The sequence below is a fragment of the Hemitrygon akajei genome, chromosome 5, assembly GCF_048418815.1.
Source record: "Hemitrygon akajei chromosome 5, sHemAka1.3, whole genome shotgun sequence".
In the NCBI taxonomy this organism is placed as follows: Eukaryota; Metazoa; Chordata; class Chondrichthyes; order Myliobatiformes; family Dasyatidae; genus Hemitrygon; species Hemitrygon akajei.
The window spans coordinates 64,925,542-64,946,562 of NC_133128.1; the positions used below are offsets into that span (position 1 = coordinate 64,925,542).

At 37.8% G+C, this 21,021-nt stretch overlaps 1 protein-coding gene across 2 annotated transcripts in view; it reads left to right on the forward strand.

Annotated features, from left to right (window-relative positions):
- Positions 1-19,666, forward strand: part of LOC140727831 (interleukin-1 receptor accessory protein-like 1) — a 1,400,327-nt gene extending 1,380,661 nt beyond the window's left edge. Inside the window, exons 11-12 of one of the 2 annotated variants that reach the window (XM_073045631.1) lie at positions 1,160-1,228; positions 12,815-19,666. In XM_073045631.1, coding sequence (XP_072901732.1) covers positions 1,160-1,228; positions 12,815-13,536 — 791 coding nt within the window. In that variant the 3' untranslated portion in view covers positions 13,537-19,666. The remainder of the gene's footprint in view (positions 1-1,159; positions 1,229-12,814) is intronic. The other variant, XM_073045632.1, reaches the window with a different exon arrangement.
- The last annotated feature ends 1,355 nt before the right edge of the window (positions 19,667-21,021 follow it).

The following is a 21,021-nucleotide window of genomic DNA, read 5'->3' on the forward strand; positions in this document are numbered from 1 at the left end:
GGGTGAGTCCAGAACTAGAGGCCACAGTTTAAGATTAAGGGGTAGGCCATTTAGAAGAGAGATGCAGACAAACTTTTTCACCCAGAGAGTGGTGGATATGTGGAATGCTCTGCCCCAGAAGGCAGTGGAGGCCAAGTCTCTGGATGCATTCAAGAGAAAGTTAGATAGAGCTCTTATAGATAGCAGGGTCAAGGGATATAGGGAGAGGGCAGGAACGGGGTACTGATTGTGGATGATCAGCCATGATCACAGTGAATGGCGGTGCTGGCTAGAAGGGCCAAAGGGCCTACTCCTGCACCTACTGTCCATTGAAAGTGTGAGAAATATTCAATCCATTTTCAGGATATCAGAGCAGCATCCACGAGCAGTCCTTGAAATTGATTAGAACTAAACTTGATGAATACATTCTTATCTTATGACCTCATAGGAATTGGACTAATGCAGAATTTTGAGATAGTCAAAAAGATCTTTTAGCTTTTAAGCATTAAAGCATTTTTACTTGGCACCAACCAAAAAGGTTGGAAGATCATTTATTTCTCAAAAGATATCAGTAATGTTATTGTTACAGTACTGTTGTAAAGTGCCCCTTTACTCTCTGGAATTCAGAAGAATGAGAGGTGATTTCATCAAAGCACATGGGCTTCTAAAATGACTTAATAGGATAAATGGTGAATGGAGTTTTGATGGGTTAGATATTCTGGAAATAGCAAGCATAGTCTCAAAATAAGGGATCAGCCAGTTAGATGAGGCTTCTTCTCTGAGGGTTATTAATCTTTGAAACTCTTTCCTCCAACATGCTGTGTACATGTTATTTACAATCAAAGCTGAGATTTGTTGTTGAAATTTGGCTTCTAAATAATTCATTTGGTAATTAGGCAGGAAATTAAAGACAAAATCTATGACCAGTTATGTTATTTAATGATAGGGTAGTTTAAAGAGACAGTAGAAGGTTCTCTTGCACTTTTTTAAATTTTCTTAAAAGTGCTTCAATTAACACTCCTAAAAATAATGTGCTAATCAGCATGATGTGGTTGGACATTTTTATTTAAAATATACTTTCACAAGTGTAATAATGTCTGTTAATCTGTTTTCACATTACCTGTTGATGTATTATGTGTGTTCTAATGTTCATACTTACCATTCTCCCCTCCATCCGTAGTATGGGCTGAGTCGCAATCATGTGCCACACAACACTCTCCGTGCCCCACTATAATCGGATGGGAGAACAGTAAGTACAAAGCTAACCATACACTGAAGCCTGTCTATCAAAGTCACCATTGGGATTAACTGTATACTAAATTTTCAGATTCATATCATTTTCATTCTAATGGTAGAGCAATTCAAATAAATTGATTACTGTCAGGATTCAAATAATCCTAGGACTATCATAGCAAGGACTGAACATTAAGATATTGATAACACTGTCTATAAATGGCCCATTATAGTCAGGGAGAGAGTCTCAGTCATCTCAAAAGATTCCTTCCTGCTTTTGCATGTCAGATACATTAATTGATTACATTAAAACACAAGTCCTTCATCATACTTCACTGTGTTTGAATATGACTTCCTTCAATGTGGGAAAATGTTTAAATTCATTACACTTGGGATTCAGATTTGCAAACCCATTCAGAAAAAAATACTGTATATGTGCAATTAAGTAATTAATGCTATTTTCTGCCTTACCAAAAAAAAATCTCAAAGCATCTTTCACATGATACAACTGTCAAACTGTATAGTTTCTCCTGCTTACATTTACATCTCCCATCTCAACTCTCCTCCATTTCTCATTTTCAATGAATCTCTTTAGTCTGACTTTTGTTACTGCAGCCTCAACTTCTTTAATGCTCTCCAACTGAATCCCGCCCTACCTAGATTGCAGCTCAAGGATTTGTTGCTCAACTAGCAGTAAGTCTTTATTTGCCTTTCCCTTCCTTTTTTCATAATTTCCAATTTCCAGGGGCCATGGAAACTGCTCCATGTCCAGGGGACTTTCAAGATATTTTTTGAACCTTTTCCACTGCCCATCTAGTAATCTCTTCCCATGACAGAGTGAGATAAGAGAATACCTGTTTCAGGAGGCTGAGCTAAAACAAATGAGAGATTTGGCCTGACCAATGCAGCCAGCTGAGTCTGTGAGTTAATGTGGAGGTTTGCCTGGGTGAGGAAACTGGCACTGATTTGTCATACAACACAACAAGACACCCTTCAGCCCACCTTATCCACGCTGGCCATCAAGTACTTATCTATTCTAACCCCATTTACCAGCACAGAAGATCCATAACCATCTATGCATTGGCAATTGATGCCCTCATCCAGATACCTATTAAATGCTGTGAGGGTACCTGCTTCTATCATCCACTCATATAGTGTATTACAGATTCTTGTCAAACGGTCTTCCTCAGATCAACTCTCAACTCTTATCCCTCACTGTAAACTTGTACCATTTAGTTTCATATATCTTCACTTTGGGCAAAAGTTTCCTGTTATCTGTCCCATTATCTAACTGAAATAGTCTATCCCAGGCAATATCCTGGTGAATGTCCAGTTCATAGTCTCCAGTAGAATAGTACTCTCCCTATGGTATGGTGACTAGAACTGAACACAGCGCGCCAGTTCTGCTGAAACAATGTTTCTTAAGGTTCTATTATAATATCACTGTATGCTTTGCCCTACCTAGAGAGGTCAAGTATCCCATATCCTACATGTTGTCTACTTGTGCTTAACTTCTTAGACCTGTGCATTGAAGTCTCTCTGTTCCTCCATACTCTGTAAGTCCCAACTGTTGTGTATGTCCTATCCTTATTTGCCCTCCTAGTGTGCATCACCTCACACTTACCAGTATTAAATGCACTCGCTATTGGTGTGCCCATCTTACCTGTTATTCATGGAGCGAATTTGGAGGATGTTGCAGAGACAGAGAGATTACTTTTGACTTGGAGTACCTGCTGTAAATGGTCCAGGTCTCAGGAATATAGGGTGGGCAGGGATCACTGCTGCCCAATGGCCTGTGAGTTCTGTGTTTGGTATGAGGCTTTGATTCTCAAATTTTCTTTACCTCAATCATGCAAAGGCTATAATGGCAGTGGTGAATTTCAGTTTTAACTTCTGCTTTTGCTGATAGAAGACTCCATGATATAGGAAGCATAGTCTATGTGATACAGAAGGGAAAAATTGCTGAGGACCTTTGCCTTGGAGATGTTGAGTGTAACACCATCCTCTCCTGTACTTCCGTGGAAGTGGGTTGATGATTGCTTGAAATGTAGCTCCTGAGTTTGCATAAACACAAGTGGACTCCAATTTGGCTTTGAATTACTAAGGTTTAAGTGAGCTTAGTTCTGGGGCATAGTCACTGAAGGTTGAACACTTTTCCTTTAGTTCTGAAGATAGTTCTACAGAAAGGTTGTTGAAGGAAGGTGCAATATTGTGGTGATCAAGTTCAAGGGAACAGCTTACATGCTGTTGTCAAGCAAATATGAGTTGATGAATTTCCATTGGGCATTGAATTTTAGGAGGATGTTCCACATTACCCCTCCTCGATTCCCCCCCCCCCCCCCCACCCAACTAATAGAATTAAAAGCTTCAGCAATTTGAAAAAATGGTCATGTGTAACGACTGGTGCTGCTCCTGGAGTTGTCTCACTGTGCCTCTGAATGGACAAACCCCACACCATGATTCAGAGACCTTCTTTGCATTGCTCAGGGGAGTCTGTAAAACTTGCTAACTTGCTCAGCACCTTGTGATGACTTTGAGGAATATTCTACTTTTATTCTATACACTGGCTAGAAGTAACCTGCACATGCTTTCTGGGTGCAAAGTTACTGGATTTTCACTATAGATACAATTTACAATAAGGAGCTGATTTTAAGAGGGAAATTTTTGAATAATTGTCCTAAGAGAGTTTTGTTATTAAAATTTAAAAGGATTTTTTGTTTAACCGCAGGGTAGTTGCAAAAGAGTACATCAATTTATTGGTTCAATGTATTACTTTAACAGAAGGATCAGCATATTCAAAAATAGAAAAGTCAACAATTCTTTTAAAACAGGAAGGAATTTCATACACTTTTGTCTTTCAAATATTCCTATCCCTCACCACAATTTCAAAGTCTTTATTTTCTGGATTACTATTTTCACCTAAGATACAGCAATTTATCTTTAATTGTTTTCATTCAAATCACATCCACAGCTAAAAAATACTGTCTGTTCTGCGTGCTGGCTAATAAAAGTCAAATTGCAGAAATGGGTTTTAAGCCATTACATTTTAATAAGAGGGGCACCATTTAGCATCACTTACTAAAGATAAATTTGTGTCCCATGCTGAAATACTTCATGAAGTCAGAATCAGACCAAATTATTTCATTATCATCCAATGTGTTTTTTGGGACTGTAAGGTGATGCCAGTGATGGCAAGTTTGGAATGTTTCCACATCTAGATAAGCTCACACAAGGTAGAAGCCATGAATCCAATGAACAGAATGTTCAACTTGCTCCACTTACTGAAGAAACTTCCTGATTCTCAGAAGCTGATGTGCAATAACGGAGGTTAATTGAAATTCTGCTATTTGGGTCTTTATGAGACTCATGCTCCCATTTAATGAAGTAGACTTCCAGGAATGTAGATTGACTGATCCCACTCCTTAAAATAATAGACAAGAAGAATGGTCAAAGGAAGTTAAATATCATTTAGGCAGTAAAATTTCCTACTATATCTCCCCCAAATTAAGCATAGAGTTATTACTTAAAATGGAATCATCTTGTATTAACCACCATTTTGGTGATAACCCTTACTATAGGTCCAATCTACCTTTGGTTGCTCAAGGTACAGTTTTGTGGCTGATTGTCACCATACCATATTGGTTGGGTTCTGAAGGTAGTACCCTAGAAGAGAAGAAAAGATTAAAAGATGTGGATCTGAACTTGTTGCCCTGATTGAGAATCCAACCAGCAGGCACTGATTAAGCAAAATTGTTGCAAGATTATGGAAGTTTAGAGATTAGGCTGCAGTCAAGAATTGTAACCGTGCCAATTGCTGCAGCTGGAATGAAGGCAGGGGAGATCAAAACAGAAAGATCTACTTGTGTGATGTAAGTGAAATGTGGTGAAATAAGAGCTTTTTGGTGTGATGTCACAACACTTACAACTGAAGAACTTAGAAATTAATGTAGGTGGCAAAAGCACGAAGATTAGTGCAGATGGCTCAGGCCGACAGTGCATCCCAGCAATTAGCAGGGATGGCTGAGGACTAAACCACAGAACTGTATTTGGATTAACAGATGCTAAAGGACTGGAGTAGTGAGAAATGAGATTAGTAGAGATGGCACAGATCTGAACCAGAGGAACATGAGGATTATAGGAAGTGATCCAGCAGGGCGAAGGAAATGAGATGCACGGAGATGGCAGAGGCCTAAACAACAGAGGAGCCTGTGCATTGTTTGTGATGACACACAACTGAGAATGAGGAGCTTTGGGAGATTTCTGAAGAAAAAAAATGCATTTAAGGAGCAGAAATGAAAACATATTGAGCAGAAGAACAGGTAGAGCAGTTGCTTATTTTCCCAGGATTCTCCTCCGCTTCCCCTGGGCAAGATCCTCAGCCCATCCATTTTCAGCTGCTTCACCAATGACCTTTCTCCTGTCATTATGTCAGAAGTAGGAGTTGTATTATGTTGAACTCCATTCACAAGTCCTCAGAAAATATCTGAGAATGAGCACCCACACACAGGAAATCCCAGTCGACATTCAAACAATGGTCTGATAATTGGCAACAATCCGCTGTGCCACATAACTGCTGGACAATTGCCATGTCCAACAAAAGAGAGGAGAATCTCTTTGGTATTCTAACACCATATTTTCCTTAACTTAAATGGAGGAATTTAAGAATACTGTGGCTACAAGAGCAGGACAGGAGTTGGATATCTCGCAGACATTGACTCTCCAAAGTTCTTTCACAAATATACATACAAATCAAGGACCATGGCTCTGAATGTGTTGTGCACCAACAGTCAAGGCTCTTGACAGCAGCCGGGATAAGGTAGACTATTGTTGAACACCACATGCACCTTAGCATTTGAGTCTTCATCACCAGTGTAGTGTGACTACAGCTTATACAACAAACGGACTGTAGTTACTTGCCTCGGGGCTACCTCTGATACCTATGACCTTTCCAACCAAGAGCAGTAGGCATGAGGGAACATCATCACCTGAACTTTCCAAATCACACACCAACTTCGCTTGGAAATAGGTTGTTATTCTTTCATTATTTTTGGAACCATTTTCTGGAATTTGTTTTCCCACAACAGTGTAGTGTCCTCACCAGAAGTGTTAGAGCTTTGCAAAGAATTGCTTCATTACCATGATTCACAGGTCTCAAAGAATTTGCCGACTGGGTGTAGAATCACATCCCTCAGTGGCAGCAGCCAAATATTACCTGAGAGTGCTCATAAGTCACTGCAAGAATTCCCCTGGATGTCAGCTGATTACCTCAATAAAATGGTCTCCCATTTAAGACAGTGATGAGAAAGAATTTCTGTCAGCAGCTTGGGGAATATGGGCACAAAGTTAGGAAGGAGAATCGAGTTTAAGATGTACTCTTGGACTGAATTGGAATTGAAAGTTATGATGACATGTCAGGAAAGTAGGTCTGAGGCAAATTAGATCATCTAGAATCTCAATAAGCCCAGCCAAGGACAAACGTTGCATCATTCTCTATTGAACCAAGGACTCATTGCTGAAGAGTTCAATTGTAGAAAATTACTTTACCATTTTAGGCCTATAATTTTGGTAGATTGAAGGCAGAATAATTAGACCTCTTCAACTCAAAACAAGCTGTCTCAAGGAGGAGCTGATCCCTGCAATGTCTTTATTCATCCCTGCTATTTTCTCCAAACACACACACCTGTGATTTGCTTAGATTTAGCTCCTCAAAGGGATAGATGTGAGCTGCATTCCTCTACATCCTTGTTAGTTGTACAGCTCCACAGAAACATTGTCTTGATTAATTTAAAAGATTGCAAAATAATTTTAAGTAGACTAATTTGAGGGGGAGAAATCACATTTAAGCCTTTTCAAATTCCTTACCTTTGCAAATTGAGTCTTTTTGAAAATTAAAGTAATATGCATCAGTTCTCAAAGCCTGTTTACAAAAGGGTGGAGAAGAGTAGAGATAAAGGATAAAATAGAGAGATTCTGTCCACCCTGGCATTCTTCACGATCGCTGTTGCTGAATTTCCCTGGCGTGGATTGCTACCTGCTGTTTTGACTAATCAAGGTGTGGATATAAACACATTTGAAAATGTTAACTATTCACTTAGGTACATAGATTTCAAAGGAAATGAATGTGCCAAGGAGAATGCAACTGATGGATGGACAGCCAAAGGTGTCATGTGTTTAACACAGTAGATTAATATCCTGAAACACTGTTGCCATAATAGTGAAGTCACTTGGTGATTTTTTTAAAAATAATCTTAAATATGATTTACTCATTTTGAAATCTTTTGCAAAATTAATCAGCTATCTCCAATAACTAAAAAGAAGCATGACAAAAATAATTTTGCTTTACAAAAATCCAAATTCTGAACATACTTGATATTGGAGTTTATTTCTAATTTACTTTATATATGCGTAATCCTTACCAGTTCACTTTTGACACTTAATTGTGTTAGTCTTTTATCTATGTACAAATTTCTATTTTATTTCTATAACATGTGTACTGTTAAACAGTGATGTGTGAAGAAAAAGAAGGTTTTGTATTTATTTTGCAGCGTTTCCACTCAAATGACATTCATTTGTTTTTAGTGCCAGTACTGCAGCTAATTTGGTCATTGCTATAACCATAAAACAGCAATGCGATAATGAATAGGTGATCTGTTTCCATAATATTGTTTGAGGGAGAGATAGTCACCTCAACACTAAGGACTAAATTCTGGGCTACTTCAAAATTTATCCCTAGTCAAATGCCTTAATATACATTAAATTTTGTTTGAATAAGATCTTCTGTAGCATCTTGTGACATCGTGTTAAACGCACAATACAGATATAAGTCGTTGTTGAACAGTGTTGCGGCTTGTTTTGTGTCTACCTTTCAGAGCACGTGGGCTTTGCTTTAAGGTCCCACCTGAGATATAGGCGAGTGTTCCTCAGTATAGGCCAGTTGTGATAGGCTGGATTGTAATTGAAATCACTGGAGTGGGGCTCAAACTCTCAAACTTCTTGAACAGAGGTGAGAGTGCTAGACTGACATGTGGGAGCTTAGCCCTCCCTAAAGCCATATAGCACAGAAGTTCTTCACCATTTTAACTGCTGCTGGTTCGACAACTAGTGACATTCAAAAGCTGTGTACTTCTGATCATGTTCAGAGCCTAAATATAACCACAGCCTAGCACTGGCCATCAGGCCAGTGGTGGGGGGGGGGGGGGGGGGGGGCGGGGGGCAGCGTGAAAATGAAAGGAAGGCAGAACTGATATAGTTTGTAAAGGTTACTTTGGAGTCCAGGTGAAACAGAGGTTCTCTCAATCCATCAGCCATCATACCAGTCAGTCTCCAGCTATTTTGCCTGGGACTGTTCAGTGGCTACTCATCTGGGGCTTCCCGTCACATTCATATGATTCTGGTCAGGCTGTCACAGATCATTGGTTCTGGTACTGATGGCAGTCTGAGCTGCTATATTTACACAGAAGCCCAAGAATTGACACAGTTCATACCTCATGTTAGGTGGCTCAATAATGGCTGGATAGCCCCACACTTAAAACCACAAGACACAGAGCAGAATTAGGCCAGTCAGCCCATCAGCCTGCTCTGCCATTTCATCATAGCTAAACCTTTTTCCTCTCAACACTCTTTGCCTGCCTTCTGCATAACCTTTCATGCCCTGACTAATCAAGAACTTATCAGCCACTGACCTAGCCTCCACAGCCACCTGTGGCATTGAATTCCACAGATTCACCACCCTCTGACTAAAGAAATTCTTCCTCATCACTGTTTTAAATGGTCCTTGCTCACTTCTGAGGTTGTGCCCTCTGGTCCTAGACTCCCCCACTATAGGAAACTTTCTTTCCACAACCACCCTATCTAGGTCTTTCAACATACAATAGGCTTCAATGAGATTCCCCCTCATTCTTCTCTATTCCGGCAAGTACAAGCCCAAAGACATCAAACATTCTTCATATGATAATCATTTCATTCCCAGAATCATTCTTGTGAACCTGCTCTGAACCCTCTCCAATGTCAGCATATCTCTTCTTAGATAAAGGGCCCAAAATTGCTCACGATACTCCAAGTGAGATCTCACCAGTGCCTTATAAAGCCTCAGCATTACATCCCTGCGAACTTAATGCTAACATTGCATTTGCCACTAACTCCATGACTCAATCTGACTTTGTCAAGGCTATCTGAAAATCCAATTACACAACATCCTTCCACCAATTCTCCTTTGTCTATCCTGCTTGTTATTTCCTCAAAGAATTCCAACAGATTTGTCAGGCAAGATTTTTTTTCTTAAGGAAACCATGCTGATTTTGGCCTTTTTATATCATGTGCCTCCAAGTACCCTCAACTTTAACAATTGACTCCCAACAACTTTCCAGCCACTGAAGTCAGGTTAATTGGCCTATTACTTCATTTCTTCTGCTTCCCTCCGTTCTTCAAGAATGGAGTAACATTTGCAATTTTCCAGTTCTCCGAAATCATGCCAAAATCTAGTGATACTTGAAAGATCATTACTACTGCCTCCACAATCTCTTCAGTTACCACTTTTAAAACCCTGGAGTGTAGTCCATCTGATCCAGGTGACGCATCTACCTTCAGACTGTTCAGCTTCTCAATCATCTTTCCCCTAGCAATAGTAACTGCACTCATTTCTTCCCCCTGACTCTTTTGAACTTCCGGCAAAATACTTATGCAGCTTGTCTGCCATTTCTTTGTCCCTATTACTGCCTCTCCAGCATCATTTTCCAGTATTCCAATATCTATTCATGCCTCTCTTTTACTCTGTATATATCTGATAAAACTTTTGGTATCCTCTTTTATATTATTGGCTAGCTTACCTTCATATTTCATCTTTTCCTCCATATTGGGTTTTTAGTTGCTTTCTGTTGATTTTTAAAACCTTCCCAGTTCTCTAACTTTCAACTAATTATTGCCCTATTATATACCCCCTCTTTTGCTTTTATGTTGTCTTTGACTTCCCTTGTCACCCAAGGTTTTGTCATCCTGTCTTTAGACTACCCCTTCTTTGAGATGTATCTATCCTGTGCCTTTCAAATTGCTCCCAGAAACACCAGCCATTGCTGTTCTGCCATCATCCCTGCTAGCGTCCCCTTTCAAATAAGGTTGTCTATCTCTCATCTCTTGCCTCTATAATTCCCTTCACTTCACTGTTATACAGTTACATCTGACTTTCGTTTCTCCATCCCAGATTCTAGGTGGATTCATTATGATCACTGGCTCCTAAGGGTTCCTTTACTTTAAGCTCCCTAATCAAATCTGGTTCATTACAAACCAGCCAATCCAGAATAGGCTTTCCCCCTAGTGAGCTCAACTACAAGATGCTCTAAAAAGCCATCTTGTAAGAATTCTTCAAATTCTCTCTCTTGGGATCCAGCACCAAACAGATTTCCTCAATCTACCTGCATATTGAAATCTCCCATGACTATCGTAACATTGACCTTCTGACATGACTTTTCTATCTCCTGGTGTAATTTGCACCCTACATCCTGGCTGCTGTTCAGAGGCCTGTATACAACTCCCATCAAGGTCTTTTTACCCTTGCAGTTTCTAAACTCTACCCACAAGAATTCTACGCCTTTGGCTCTGATGTCACCTTTTTCTAAGGAGTTGATTTCATTTTTTACCAACAGAGCCACCCCAACCCCTCTAACTACCTATCTGTCCTCTTGATACAATGTATATCCTTGAATGTTAAGCTTCCAACTATATCTTATTTCAACCACAACTCAGTGATACCTACAATGTCATTCCTGCCAATCCCTAGCTATGCTATACAATCATCTACCTTATTATGTATACTGTGTGCATTCAAATATAACATCTTCAGTCCTGCATTCATCACTCTTTTTGATTTTGGCCACATGTTACACTGCATCTCATCTCACTGACTGCAATTTGCCCTGTCATCTGCCTGCCCTTCCTGACAGTCTCACTACACACTGCTTCTCCTTGTACACCAACTACCCCATCCTCAGCTCTATCACTCTGGTTCTTATACCCCTGCCAAATTATCCTCTCCCCAACAGCTCTAGCAAACCTGAAGGCAAGGATATTGATCCCCCTCAGGTTCAAGTGTAACCCATTCCCTTTTGTACAGATCATATCTTCCCCAGAGGAGATCCCAATGATCCATAAATCTGAAGCCCTTTCCTGCACCAATTCCTCAGCCACACATTCATCTGCTAAATCACTCTGTTTTTACCTTCACTGGTGCATGACACAGGAAACAATCCAGAGATTACTACCCTGGAGGCCCTGGTTTTCAGCTTTCTAACTAACTCCCTAAATTTTCTCTTCAGGACCTCCTCCTTTTTCTTACCTATGTCATAGGTGTCAATGTGTACCAAGACCATCCTCTCCCATTAGAATGCTGTGGACCTGATCCAAGTTGTCCCTGACCCTGGCACTTGGGAAACAAAATACCATCCAGGTGTCTCTTTCACATCCACAGAATCTCAAGTCTACTCCTCTAACTTTGGAATACCCTATTTTTACTGAATTCCTCTTCTCCCTTCTTCTCTTCTGAGCCACAAAGTCAGAGACCTGGTCATTGCAGCTTCTCCACTGGTTGGCAGTCCACCTCAAGAGTATCCAAGGCACTATACATTATTGAGGAGAATGGCCACAGGGGTGGCTACCTGTGGATGTGAATGGCCACAGGGGTGGCTACCTGTTCCCTTTCCCTCTCTCCTGACTGTCACCCAGGAACCTGCCTCCAGCAACATTGGGGTGACTACCTCCCTATAGCTCCTATCTATCATCCCCTCATTTTACCCACTTGCTTCTACCAGCATGCCCCTCACCTGTTGCTTGGTTCAATCACCTCCCTTTGTTTACCAATATTTTCTTGTGATAATTTTGTCAAATAAACTTGACAAGGTACAGTACTCCAGTAGATGTTATGAGGTTAGATTTCTAATTCCACCAATAGACAGAAAGATGATTGGGTTGATTTGTTCACTTGGTGTTCACTCTCCATTGGAAAATCAGGGATTGCGTTAAAAAGCTGACTAATGTTCCCGTCAGCTTTCCACCTGATTTTGAAAGTTAAACTCAATGGTCCTTTGTATGTATCCCTACCCAAAATGAACTTTGAAATGACCTTCACTCTATGGTATGAGTTGTCATGATAAGATATTTTAGCCCCGAAAATGGTCATTGCTAAGTGCATTTCAATGATTGCTCAGTGACCTGAGAACTGCTGAGCAACAGGCATGAGAAGTAGTTAGACAACAAAAACCGTGAAATATGGTGAACATTGTACTTGATTCCTTGTTTCAATTCTCAAACTGCTCTTTTTTTGAGATATTTCCATTGCATTCCTGTGAATTAAAACCAGCAAGAATGAAGAAAATTTCCTCTGGCCAGTATTGTGTGGTAGTTATGAATTCAATCTTATTGTACATAGTCAATTTTACAATGATCAGAAATCTTCCCTCAATTCATTGTGATACAAGTAGTAATTGGTAGATATCATGCTTAAATCCAGATAGGATCATTGGTGTAGTGTCATGCATGTCATCACAATGTTTAGTCTTTAAGTGAGCAAGAATTGCTACCGCTTGTAAAAGGAGATATCCTACTTTACTTTCAGCATATGTTGAAGATGTGGCACGATGCATTGATCAGAGCAAGAGACTAATTATCGTACTGACCCCAAACTATGTCATAAGGAGAGGATGGAGTATATTTGAACTGGAAAACAGACTACGCAACATGTTGGTCACAGGTGAAATTAAAGTGATACTTATTGAATGCAGTGAACTTCGAGGAATTATAAACTATCAGGAGATTGAGGCTCTCAAAGACACAATCAAGCTCCTTACGGTTATCAAATGGAATGGACCCAAGTGCAACAAACTGGATTCCAAGTTCTGGAAACGTTTACAGTACGAGATGCCCTTCAAGAGGATAGAGCCGATCTCTAATGAGCAGGTCTTGGATGCTAGCGAGCAGGGCCCATTCGGGGAACTGCAGACAGTGTCTGCCATCTCCATGGCAGCGGCAACCTCCACTGCTCTGGCCACTGCCCATCCGGACCTGCGTTCCACCTTCCACAACACCTACCACACGCAGATGCGGCACAAGCATTACTATCGGAGCTATGAATACGATGTACCTCCTACCAGTGGCATCATGCCCTTTACCTCATTGGGTAATCAACACACATACTGCAACATCCCCATGACACTTATTAATGGCCAGAGGCCCCACAATAAAATAAGCAAGGAGCAAACTCCAGATGAGGTTCACACAAACAGTGCTGTATTACCACTGCTGCCAAGGGAGACCAGTGTGTCCAGTGTCATTTGGTAACAGCTATTGGGTAGTTTGTTCTCCATCAGGTTACACAGTCTGGTGCCTGGGACCATGGCCTTGACTGCTGCTGTTATACAAAAAGAAATATGAAAACACAGGGTCTTGTAGATAAATAATTTGTTTGTAACATCAGAGTCTTCCTGTTCTATTCTTGCCTCTCACTATTACATTTATGATTGTTTTCTATGTTCTATGTTATTAGAACTGATACTGGAATTTTTAAGGGGACTGGCAAGCGTATCCATGTCACATGAAGAAAAAAATATAGACATGCTTTTTTCATTAATGTAGATGGAAATGGCTTGATTTTGACATTTTACTGGGATGCTTTTGCAAGGTTGTGTGATCAAACGTGTGAGATTTTTTCCCCAGTTTTCACTCCAGATAAAAAATAACTATATAAAGCCACAGTCAGTTTCCTGAAATGTGATTTATTGTTGAGGATGTGTGCATTACTACATTACATATTAAGTCATAGACATTATATATCAAAGACACTGAACCCTAAAGTGTATATGGTAGGTGACGTTTTCACTTCAGTATCATAACAGGTCAGTCTGAGGTACACCTTTAATTGCAGATATTCACTGAAAGAACTTACTGATGAAAAATTATTAAGTAGAAGCTTAAGAGATGAAGTAGATATAGTCCTAGCGTAAACCATTGAAAGTCACAAGATAATCATATTTTTCTTAATAATAAATTCCTATTATACTTTCAGATATCGATCATGACTAGTGTTTAAAAAAGAATCTGCTGACAGAATGAGCTCATAATAATGACTAACAAAGAAGACACAATATGACTATTTAAGTGGAAAATTATGCTCTTGTACAACAGTAAATTAGTCTTCCAAACATTTGAAAATATTGTGCAAAACTATGTTGCACTTCTCACAGGAAAATGCACTTGATGGAAGTTTTTTTAAATTTTCACATCAGTGCACAATTCCCAGAAAATGAGAAAAAAAAGTACAGTTAAATCTTTTTTTTTTGCTTAAATGGTTTGTTTAAATGTGGTTAGGGCCATTTCTACCTCCACAATAATAAATGGTATTTCAGAAGAAAATAAGTTGTTTTTTGTGTCTTTGCCGCAGCTGTTACCATTAGTTATCAAATAGCCATATTACACCGAGCATTAGAGAAACATCATTCTTCTTATTGTGTTTCAACACTGCAAAATGTTTTGTCATTAGTTTTTTTTCATTTGCTTGTGGGTCACTATAGTAATATTGTTTAATGCCTCAATTCACTCTTGACATCATTTTGTTAAATAGTCTACAAACCGCAGCCCACTAACATGTTCAGTGTTTCAAAATTAAAATTATTTTTTGCCAAATGTTGTTGTCAACTTCATTCATTCCCCACAGATACATTCCTGTCCATGCTATTGAGGTACAGATGCAGAGGTGGAATGTTTTAATTTGTTTCATGGAACTTGTTGTTTCTTTTATTAATCATGAGAAGAAACAATATGTTTGTCACCACAGCATTTGTTTATTGTGTCTTAACAGCCTAAATACCAAAAAGCATGGTAATGTCCACTAATGGCATGCTCCCTTTATAATCACTTAGTAGTCTATGTTTTTTCAAAATGTCAGCATGCATTCCTTGATATAGACAATCAGTAGCTCTTTAATAATCTCTCTAGTGCCGCCAAATTATTAATTTGAATAGGGGTAGCCAGTAATGATACTTGTAAGAAATACGGTTTCTATTTCAACAAAGAAATGTAAAAATGTATAAGGTACAATCCAAAAGGCTCCACAGTGCAAGAGAAAAAATAGTTTGATTTATTTATAATGTAAACTTGAGATAGTAACATTTGTTTCACATAACTAGCTTGCCACAATTACATATGTATTTGAAAAGTAAAGACATACAGATAGCAGTTTCCCACTACATTTCTTGTTTCATTTCCCCTTCTTTATTTCTATTTTCTTCTATTATTATCTCTTCATGCATACAGACTCTGAAGATTTAAGGAATGCCTTTCCTCTAACATTGATCATTTCTGTTTTGAGAGTGGCAGAAGAGAAGAGGGCAGATTCAGTGTGCCAAACAAGAAACAATAAGACTCATTGCACAGTGATTGTTGGATAATTGGTGCCAACATCATGGGGGAAGGGTGGAAATTGGTGTACATTCCTGCAGAATAGGTTAAATTATTCAGTTGGAGGGTAGCTCATCTGAGTGAGTTGTAAAGGGATTCAATCTTGGAGATTGACAAGTAAACAAAATAGGAATAACTATAGGATACCTCTAGAGAGAAGAAAGATCAGGTACAGACATGATACATGCTCACGGATGGTGGAAAATCATCCCAGGATGATTAAAGATATAGAGATTAACAGGTAACAGGAAAAATGGAATTATGATTATCTCAGGTTTATGGTTCATTAGAGATCCAAGCTGAATCCAAAAAGTACAGAGAAACACTTCAGAAGGAAACAAAGACTGCAAAGAGATCATACAAGTACTTAGTTCATAAAAACAAAATGTGCATCAGGCTGATTAGGAATCTGAAAGAATTTTTTTTGAAAACAGGAGAGCCAAATACTGTAATTCTTCAGTTAAATAGTGGATGCTGCCAAAGTACTAATGATTGAGGAAGTACAGAATTTGATTGGACTAAAAATCAAAAGCAGGTTATGCTCAAGATTCACTTATAGTCAAATAGAAAGCATCCTATTTTTATAATGAAAGTTTCAGGATTTTTCTGCCAATTATATTCCAGTCCTCTTGAGATATAGGAATTGTACCAGATATTTGAATGACTGTATGCAATATATTGTCCAAAAAAAATGTCATAGAAAAAAAAGAGCCAATACAGGCTAGTTAGACTGACAGTGAAAGTGGAGAGCATTTTAAATATTAATCAGGGCCAAATTGGCAATTGGACGAGCACCGGGAAGTGAGTGAAAGCAAGCAACAGTTTATGTTCTTTCAAATATGTAAGAGTGATCTAAACTTGTGTACACAAAGCATAATGTAAAAGTTTGCCAGAAGCTCAGAAACGCAATGATAAATGTGGAACATCATAGGCTTCAGGAGGATGTCAAAAGACTAGTGAAAGGAGCAGCTAAAGTTAAATGCAAACAAGTAGGAAGTGATTAATTATGGCAGGGACAATGCAGATGCATTCTGAATGGTACAAATTATAAATGGGCACAGGATTGGAGTTTGTCTTCAAAGTTGTCTGGACAAATGCTAAAGAAGCTTTTCAGATGCTTGACTTTATGAATGGAAGCATAGTATGAAAACAAGGAAATAAATTTGAAGCTCCTATAAACAATTATTTAGGACATATCTGGGGTGTGAAGCCTCACAAGTTGAGAAAGTTGTTAAAGAGACAGTAAAGATTTAGTGGATATGCACCAATATGTTCCAAGGGATAGACAACCATTCACGAGGAGTGACTTGGAAATACTAGAATAAAAATTCATAATGCTAATCATGTTCATCCTGACCAGCTGACCATTTCTGTTTTTATTTCAGATTTTCAGCACTCTCAATAATTTGCTTTTGCATAAGAGAGCAGGGGGACATTTGATTTAATTCAATATCTTGAAGAGCTTTAATAGAGTAAATATGGAGAAAGTATGTCCCATGGGAACAAAGGCAATGGCTTTGGAAGACAGATTGTAAGTAATTGGAAAGAACAAGAGCTGACACAAAGTTAAAATATTACATGATCAGTTGTTGGGGATTGGATTACAGTCGCAAAGGCAAATGTGACAATAACTTTCAAAAAAGAACAGGATAAATTTGTGCAGGCAAGTGAGGTGATGGCACAGACATTGTTGAATTTGAGATTTTTTTTTGAGTGGAATGCAGAAAAGTACATTCAGCACTAGAACATCAATGTGATAAATTGATCAAATTTTGTAATAAGTTTTGTACCATTAGTTGTATTGTTTTTTTCATTTTTACCATTTAAATTGTTTGTAACAGTAGCATCCTTATCATATTAGCAAAATCTTGGTACCTATAACTTAAGTATGTGTTCATGAATCATTAAAATAAATCAGAAGTGGAAAAAATATATTGTATCAGGTATGCCACATGGATTAAATATCATGATTTGATGATTTAATAGTACTGATTTTTTCCAAATTATAATAAAGATAATGCTGTAAAATCAAGTGTATAGATGACATTGTTTCAAATAAGCATTCAGGATTTTTCAACCTGAATTAAAAATTGAGTGAAGGCCCACAAAATAGATCAGTCTTGTTGTGCTTGTTTGCGTCAGTGGAACATAACGTTTGCATCACATTGATGCGTGAAATGCATTATAGCTCTGGTTTTAGGATGTTGATCAAGAATTATTGAAATTTGCAAGTGGTACAAACCAATCCAATAAGGTTGTTTGATTCACTTATTATTTTGGCATTTTTGCATGAACTGTAAAACAATTACAGTGAGTTCATAGTCAGTCCTTTAATCGTACAAGTTTAGGAAACCCACAAAGTCTACTAAATTGCCTTTAGCTCTTCTTTGATATAATAGTAAGATCCAATAAGATGACCAATGTTTTATCGGCATTTAAAAAATATTCTCTATTCGCAATATATCTCTCTCTTTAAAAAAAGGTGTCAAAATCAGTAGTGACTGCAGTGATAGAATAAAATACAACATCATTGTTGGGGATTATTGAAAAATATGCATGAATATACGGTTTGTACACCTGAATTTTTGGTAGATACTTATAGATTATTTCAACACTTTACATCTGCTTTCAAATATTATTTTAACTGTAAACTGTTCTTTAGTTGCCCAGGTTGTATGGACATTAGCCAGCAGGTGCTAGAGTTTTAAAATATTACAATAGGGTTTTGCATCTGACTGGTCAAGTTTGCAGCTGTAATCAATCTTATTCTGAAACGCAAGCAAGTTTACAAAATTGTTATGATTTATTTTCTTTCTTTTTTCAATTAATTATGTCAACAACAATTAGAGCTACATATTTAACTTAACAAAAAGTGTAATTATTATCCAAGATCTGATATTTTTTGTATTTAATCAAATTCACAAGTACCTGCCTCTTTCTGCATTGTTTTAAGATCTTATACTTCCATGACACAGTTTAACCCCAAATCATCCATCTCTGTCTTTTTTCATGGATATACCCAATATTAGCACTGCCTGTTGGCATTCCAAAGTAGTCATGCTCCTACCTAAAAGTTGGTACTCAGTTTCAAATTTTTTGAAGTTTTATAAATTGCAGTTAATGCATTATATAAAGTTGAGTAATAGAAGGAAAAATGGCTTCTAAAGTCATGACACTTAAGGTGTAGGGTGAACACCTTTACTCTTAAGTTTGAGTAAATATTTCTGTAATGTTAATATCCCTTTCCTCTAGGTAAAAATACTCAGCACATAGGCTGCACATCTTGTAGCAAATGTTGCACCTTTTTGTTTTCCTATCTCACTTTTATACAATCAAGGAACATGATTCACTTACATGAATACTGCATAGGTAGCAATAGAGTTGTGGATTTTGTAATGTTGATTGTACTTGCCTTAACTTTGCAAAAAAAAGACGTTGAAAAGAAAAGCGTAGGCAAGTTTGGTACAGGATATTTTTCATAATTCAAGGAAAAATAAAGCCACAGCATTTTCACAAGACTCCTTGCAAACATGACGTGAGCACATATTGCCCTTGGTTTGTTAAAGCACAAGGTGTACTTTGTCTAGAGTTGAATACCTTTGGTGTAATTTTTGCTTTAGTTAAAAAACAAAATGTTGAATGTGGAAAAAAAAACTTTATTACTTGCATATGAATATTTTTGTATCTGAAGGAGGTTAAGCTACCTGCTTTATCACATGTATCTTTCAGAGAAAATAAACAGGGTATGTGTTCAATTTGTAAATGTTTTCTTCTAGGGTCACTCTTAACTGGAAATTGCAAGATAATGATAAATCAATTTTTGTGAACTCAATGAACAATAAAATAGTATAGATAAATTATAGCTGATTATTCACAACTTTTATTTCTAATAGTAATGAATGGTTAACTGTTATTTAAGGTTACAGATTATTCTGAAATGATCAATGCTGTGTTCTATATTTCTGCAGTTACAAATAAAACTTCCCAGCTTTGTTTCCATGCATCATTATTAAAATAAAACAGCTCCACTACAATCAAAATAAATATGTTTTTTTTCTCATTTTCATCCCTCACCTTCCTAAAGTTCTTCAAGCATGACAAATCTTCACAACACTGTGAATTACGCTTTTGACATGTTTTAGGTGCTGACCATCATGAAAGTGACAAGACTAGAAGTAATGTGTAAAACATTAATGCATACAATTTTAAATTGACAAGAATGGAACAGGTTTTCCATGAAAATTTCATCAATCTTTCTCACTTGATTTGGATACATCAAAAAGAACCGGTCTGTCACAGAACTCATTGACATCCATCACTTATTTTGCTGCCGTGCAGAAGCCTGATTCCACTGCTGCGACCAGTGCTCTTGCACTTGAATGAGAGCTAATTGAATAGGGGAATGATTGTTGCCCTGAATGGTATGAAGCTAACTTTGACTGAAAGTAATAAGCTCACAGGTAAGACAAATGAAATATTTATTTATAAATTACTTTTCAGAAATCTTATGAAGTCAAGAGCAGAATTCTGGTTTTTTTGGATGCAATTGGAATCATTCTTGAATGCAATATATCTGGCCAATTGTGTATTACAAGTATAAACTCTGGATTAAATACATTTCCCTAGATATTGCCTACACTGCTATAATTGAAAATTACAAACATGATAAAGTTGCAAACTATGGAGCCAATCATTTAAAACTGTAGAAATTTCTTCATTCAGGCTGTAAGGAATCTTTGAAAATCTCTTTACCCAAGGGAGATGAAGGCCAGATCATTAAATATAGTTAAGGTGGAGAGGATAAATATTTCAAAGATCAGGAACCAACACGGAAGAGTTAGCTCCTTCCAAATGTTAGAAGAATCTCAGCATTCATTACTATTTTCAAATTTGATAGAAAGAGTGCTTTCAGCTTTATTTACCTTATTTATATAAAGTGAATTTGTGTACTTTTTTAAATCTTTGTTCCAGCCTGACATTCCAGGATGGATACACTAATTCTCTTTATTGATGAGATGTGCCTTTTGGAAATCCGTATACTTAGCAGAAAGCCAGTCACCAAATAGTGGGCATTTTACCCCTTGAGTAAGGAGAATCTATGGCAATCTGCAGTGCTGAACACCTTCCTTTTCAATGTACTTTCCTTTGAGTACTTAAACCAGGAAGTTCAATACCACCGCATATTTATTGAAAAGGTACAGAGGAAAACAAAACATTTTCTCAATTAAATTCCCAATCAGAATTACTGAAATAATCACATTTTAAAGTCAAATTTGTGGGAGAATTGTTGAAACAGAAGCAAAAGATACTTGAAAACAGGGCTAAACCTATAAATTCTCCTCCAAAGTAACATATCATCGTACTTTGGTT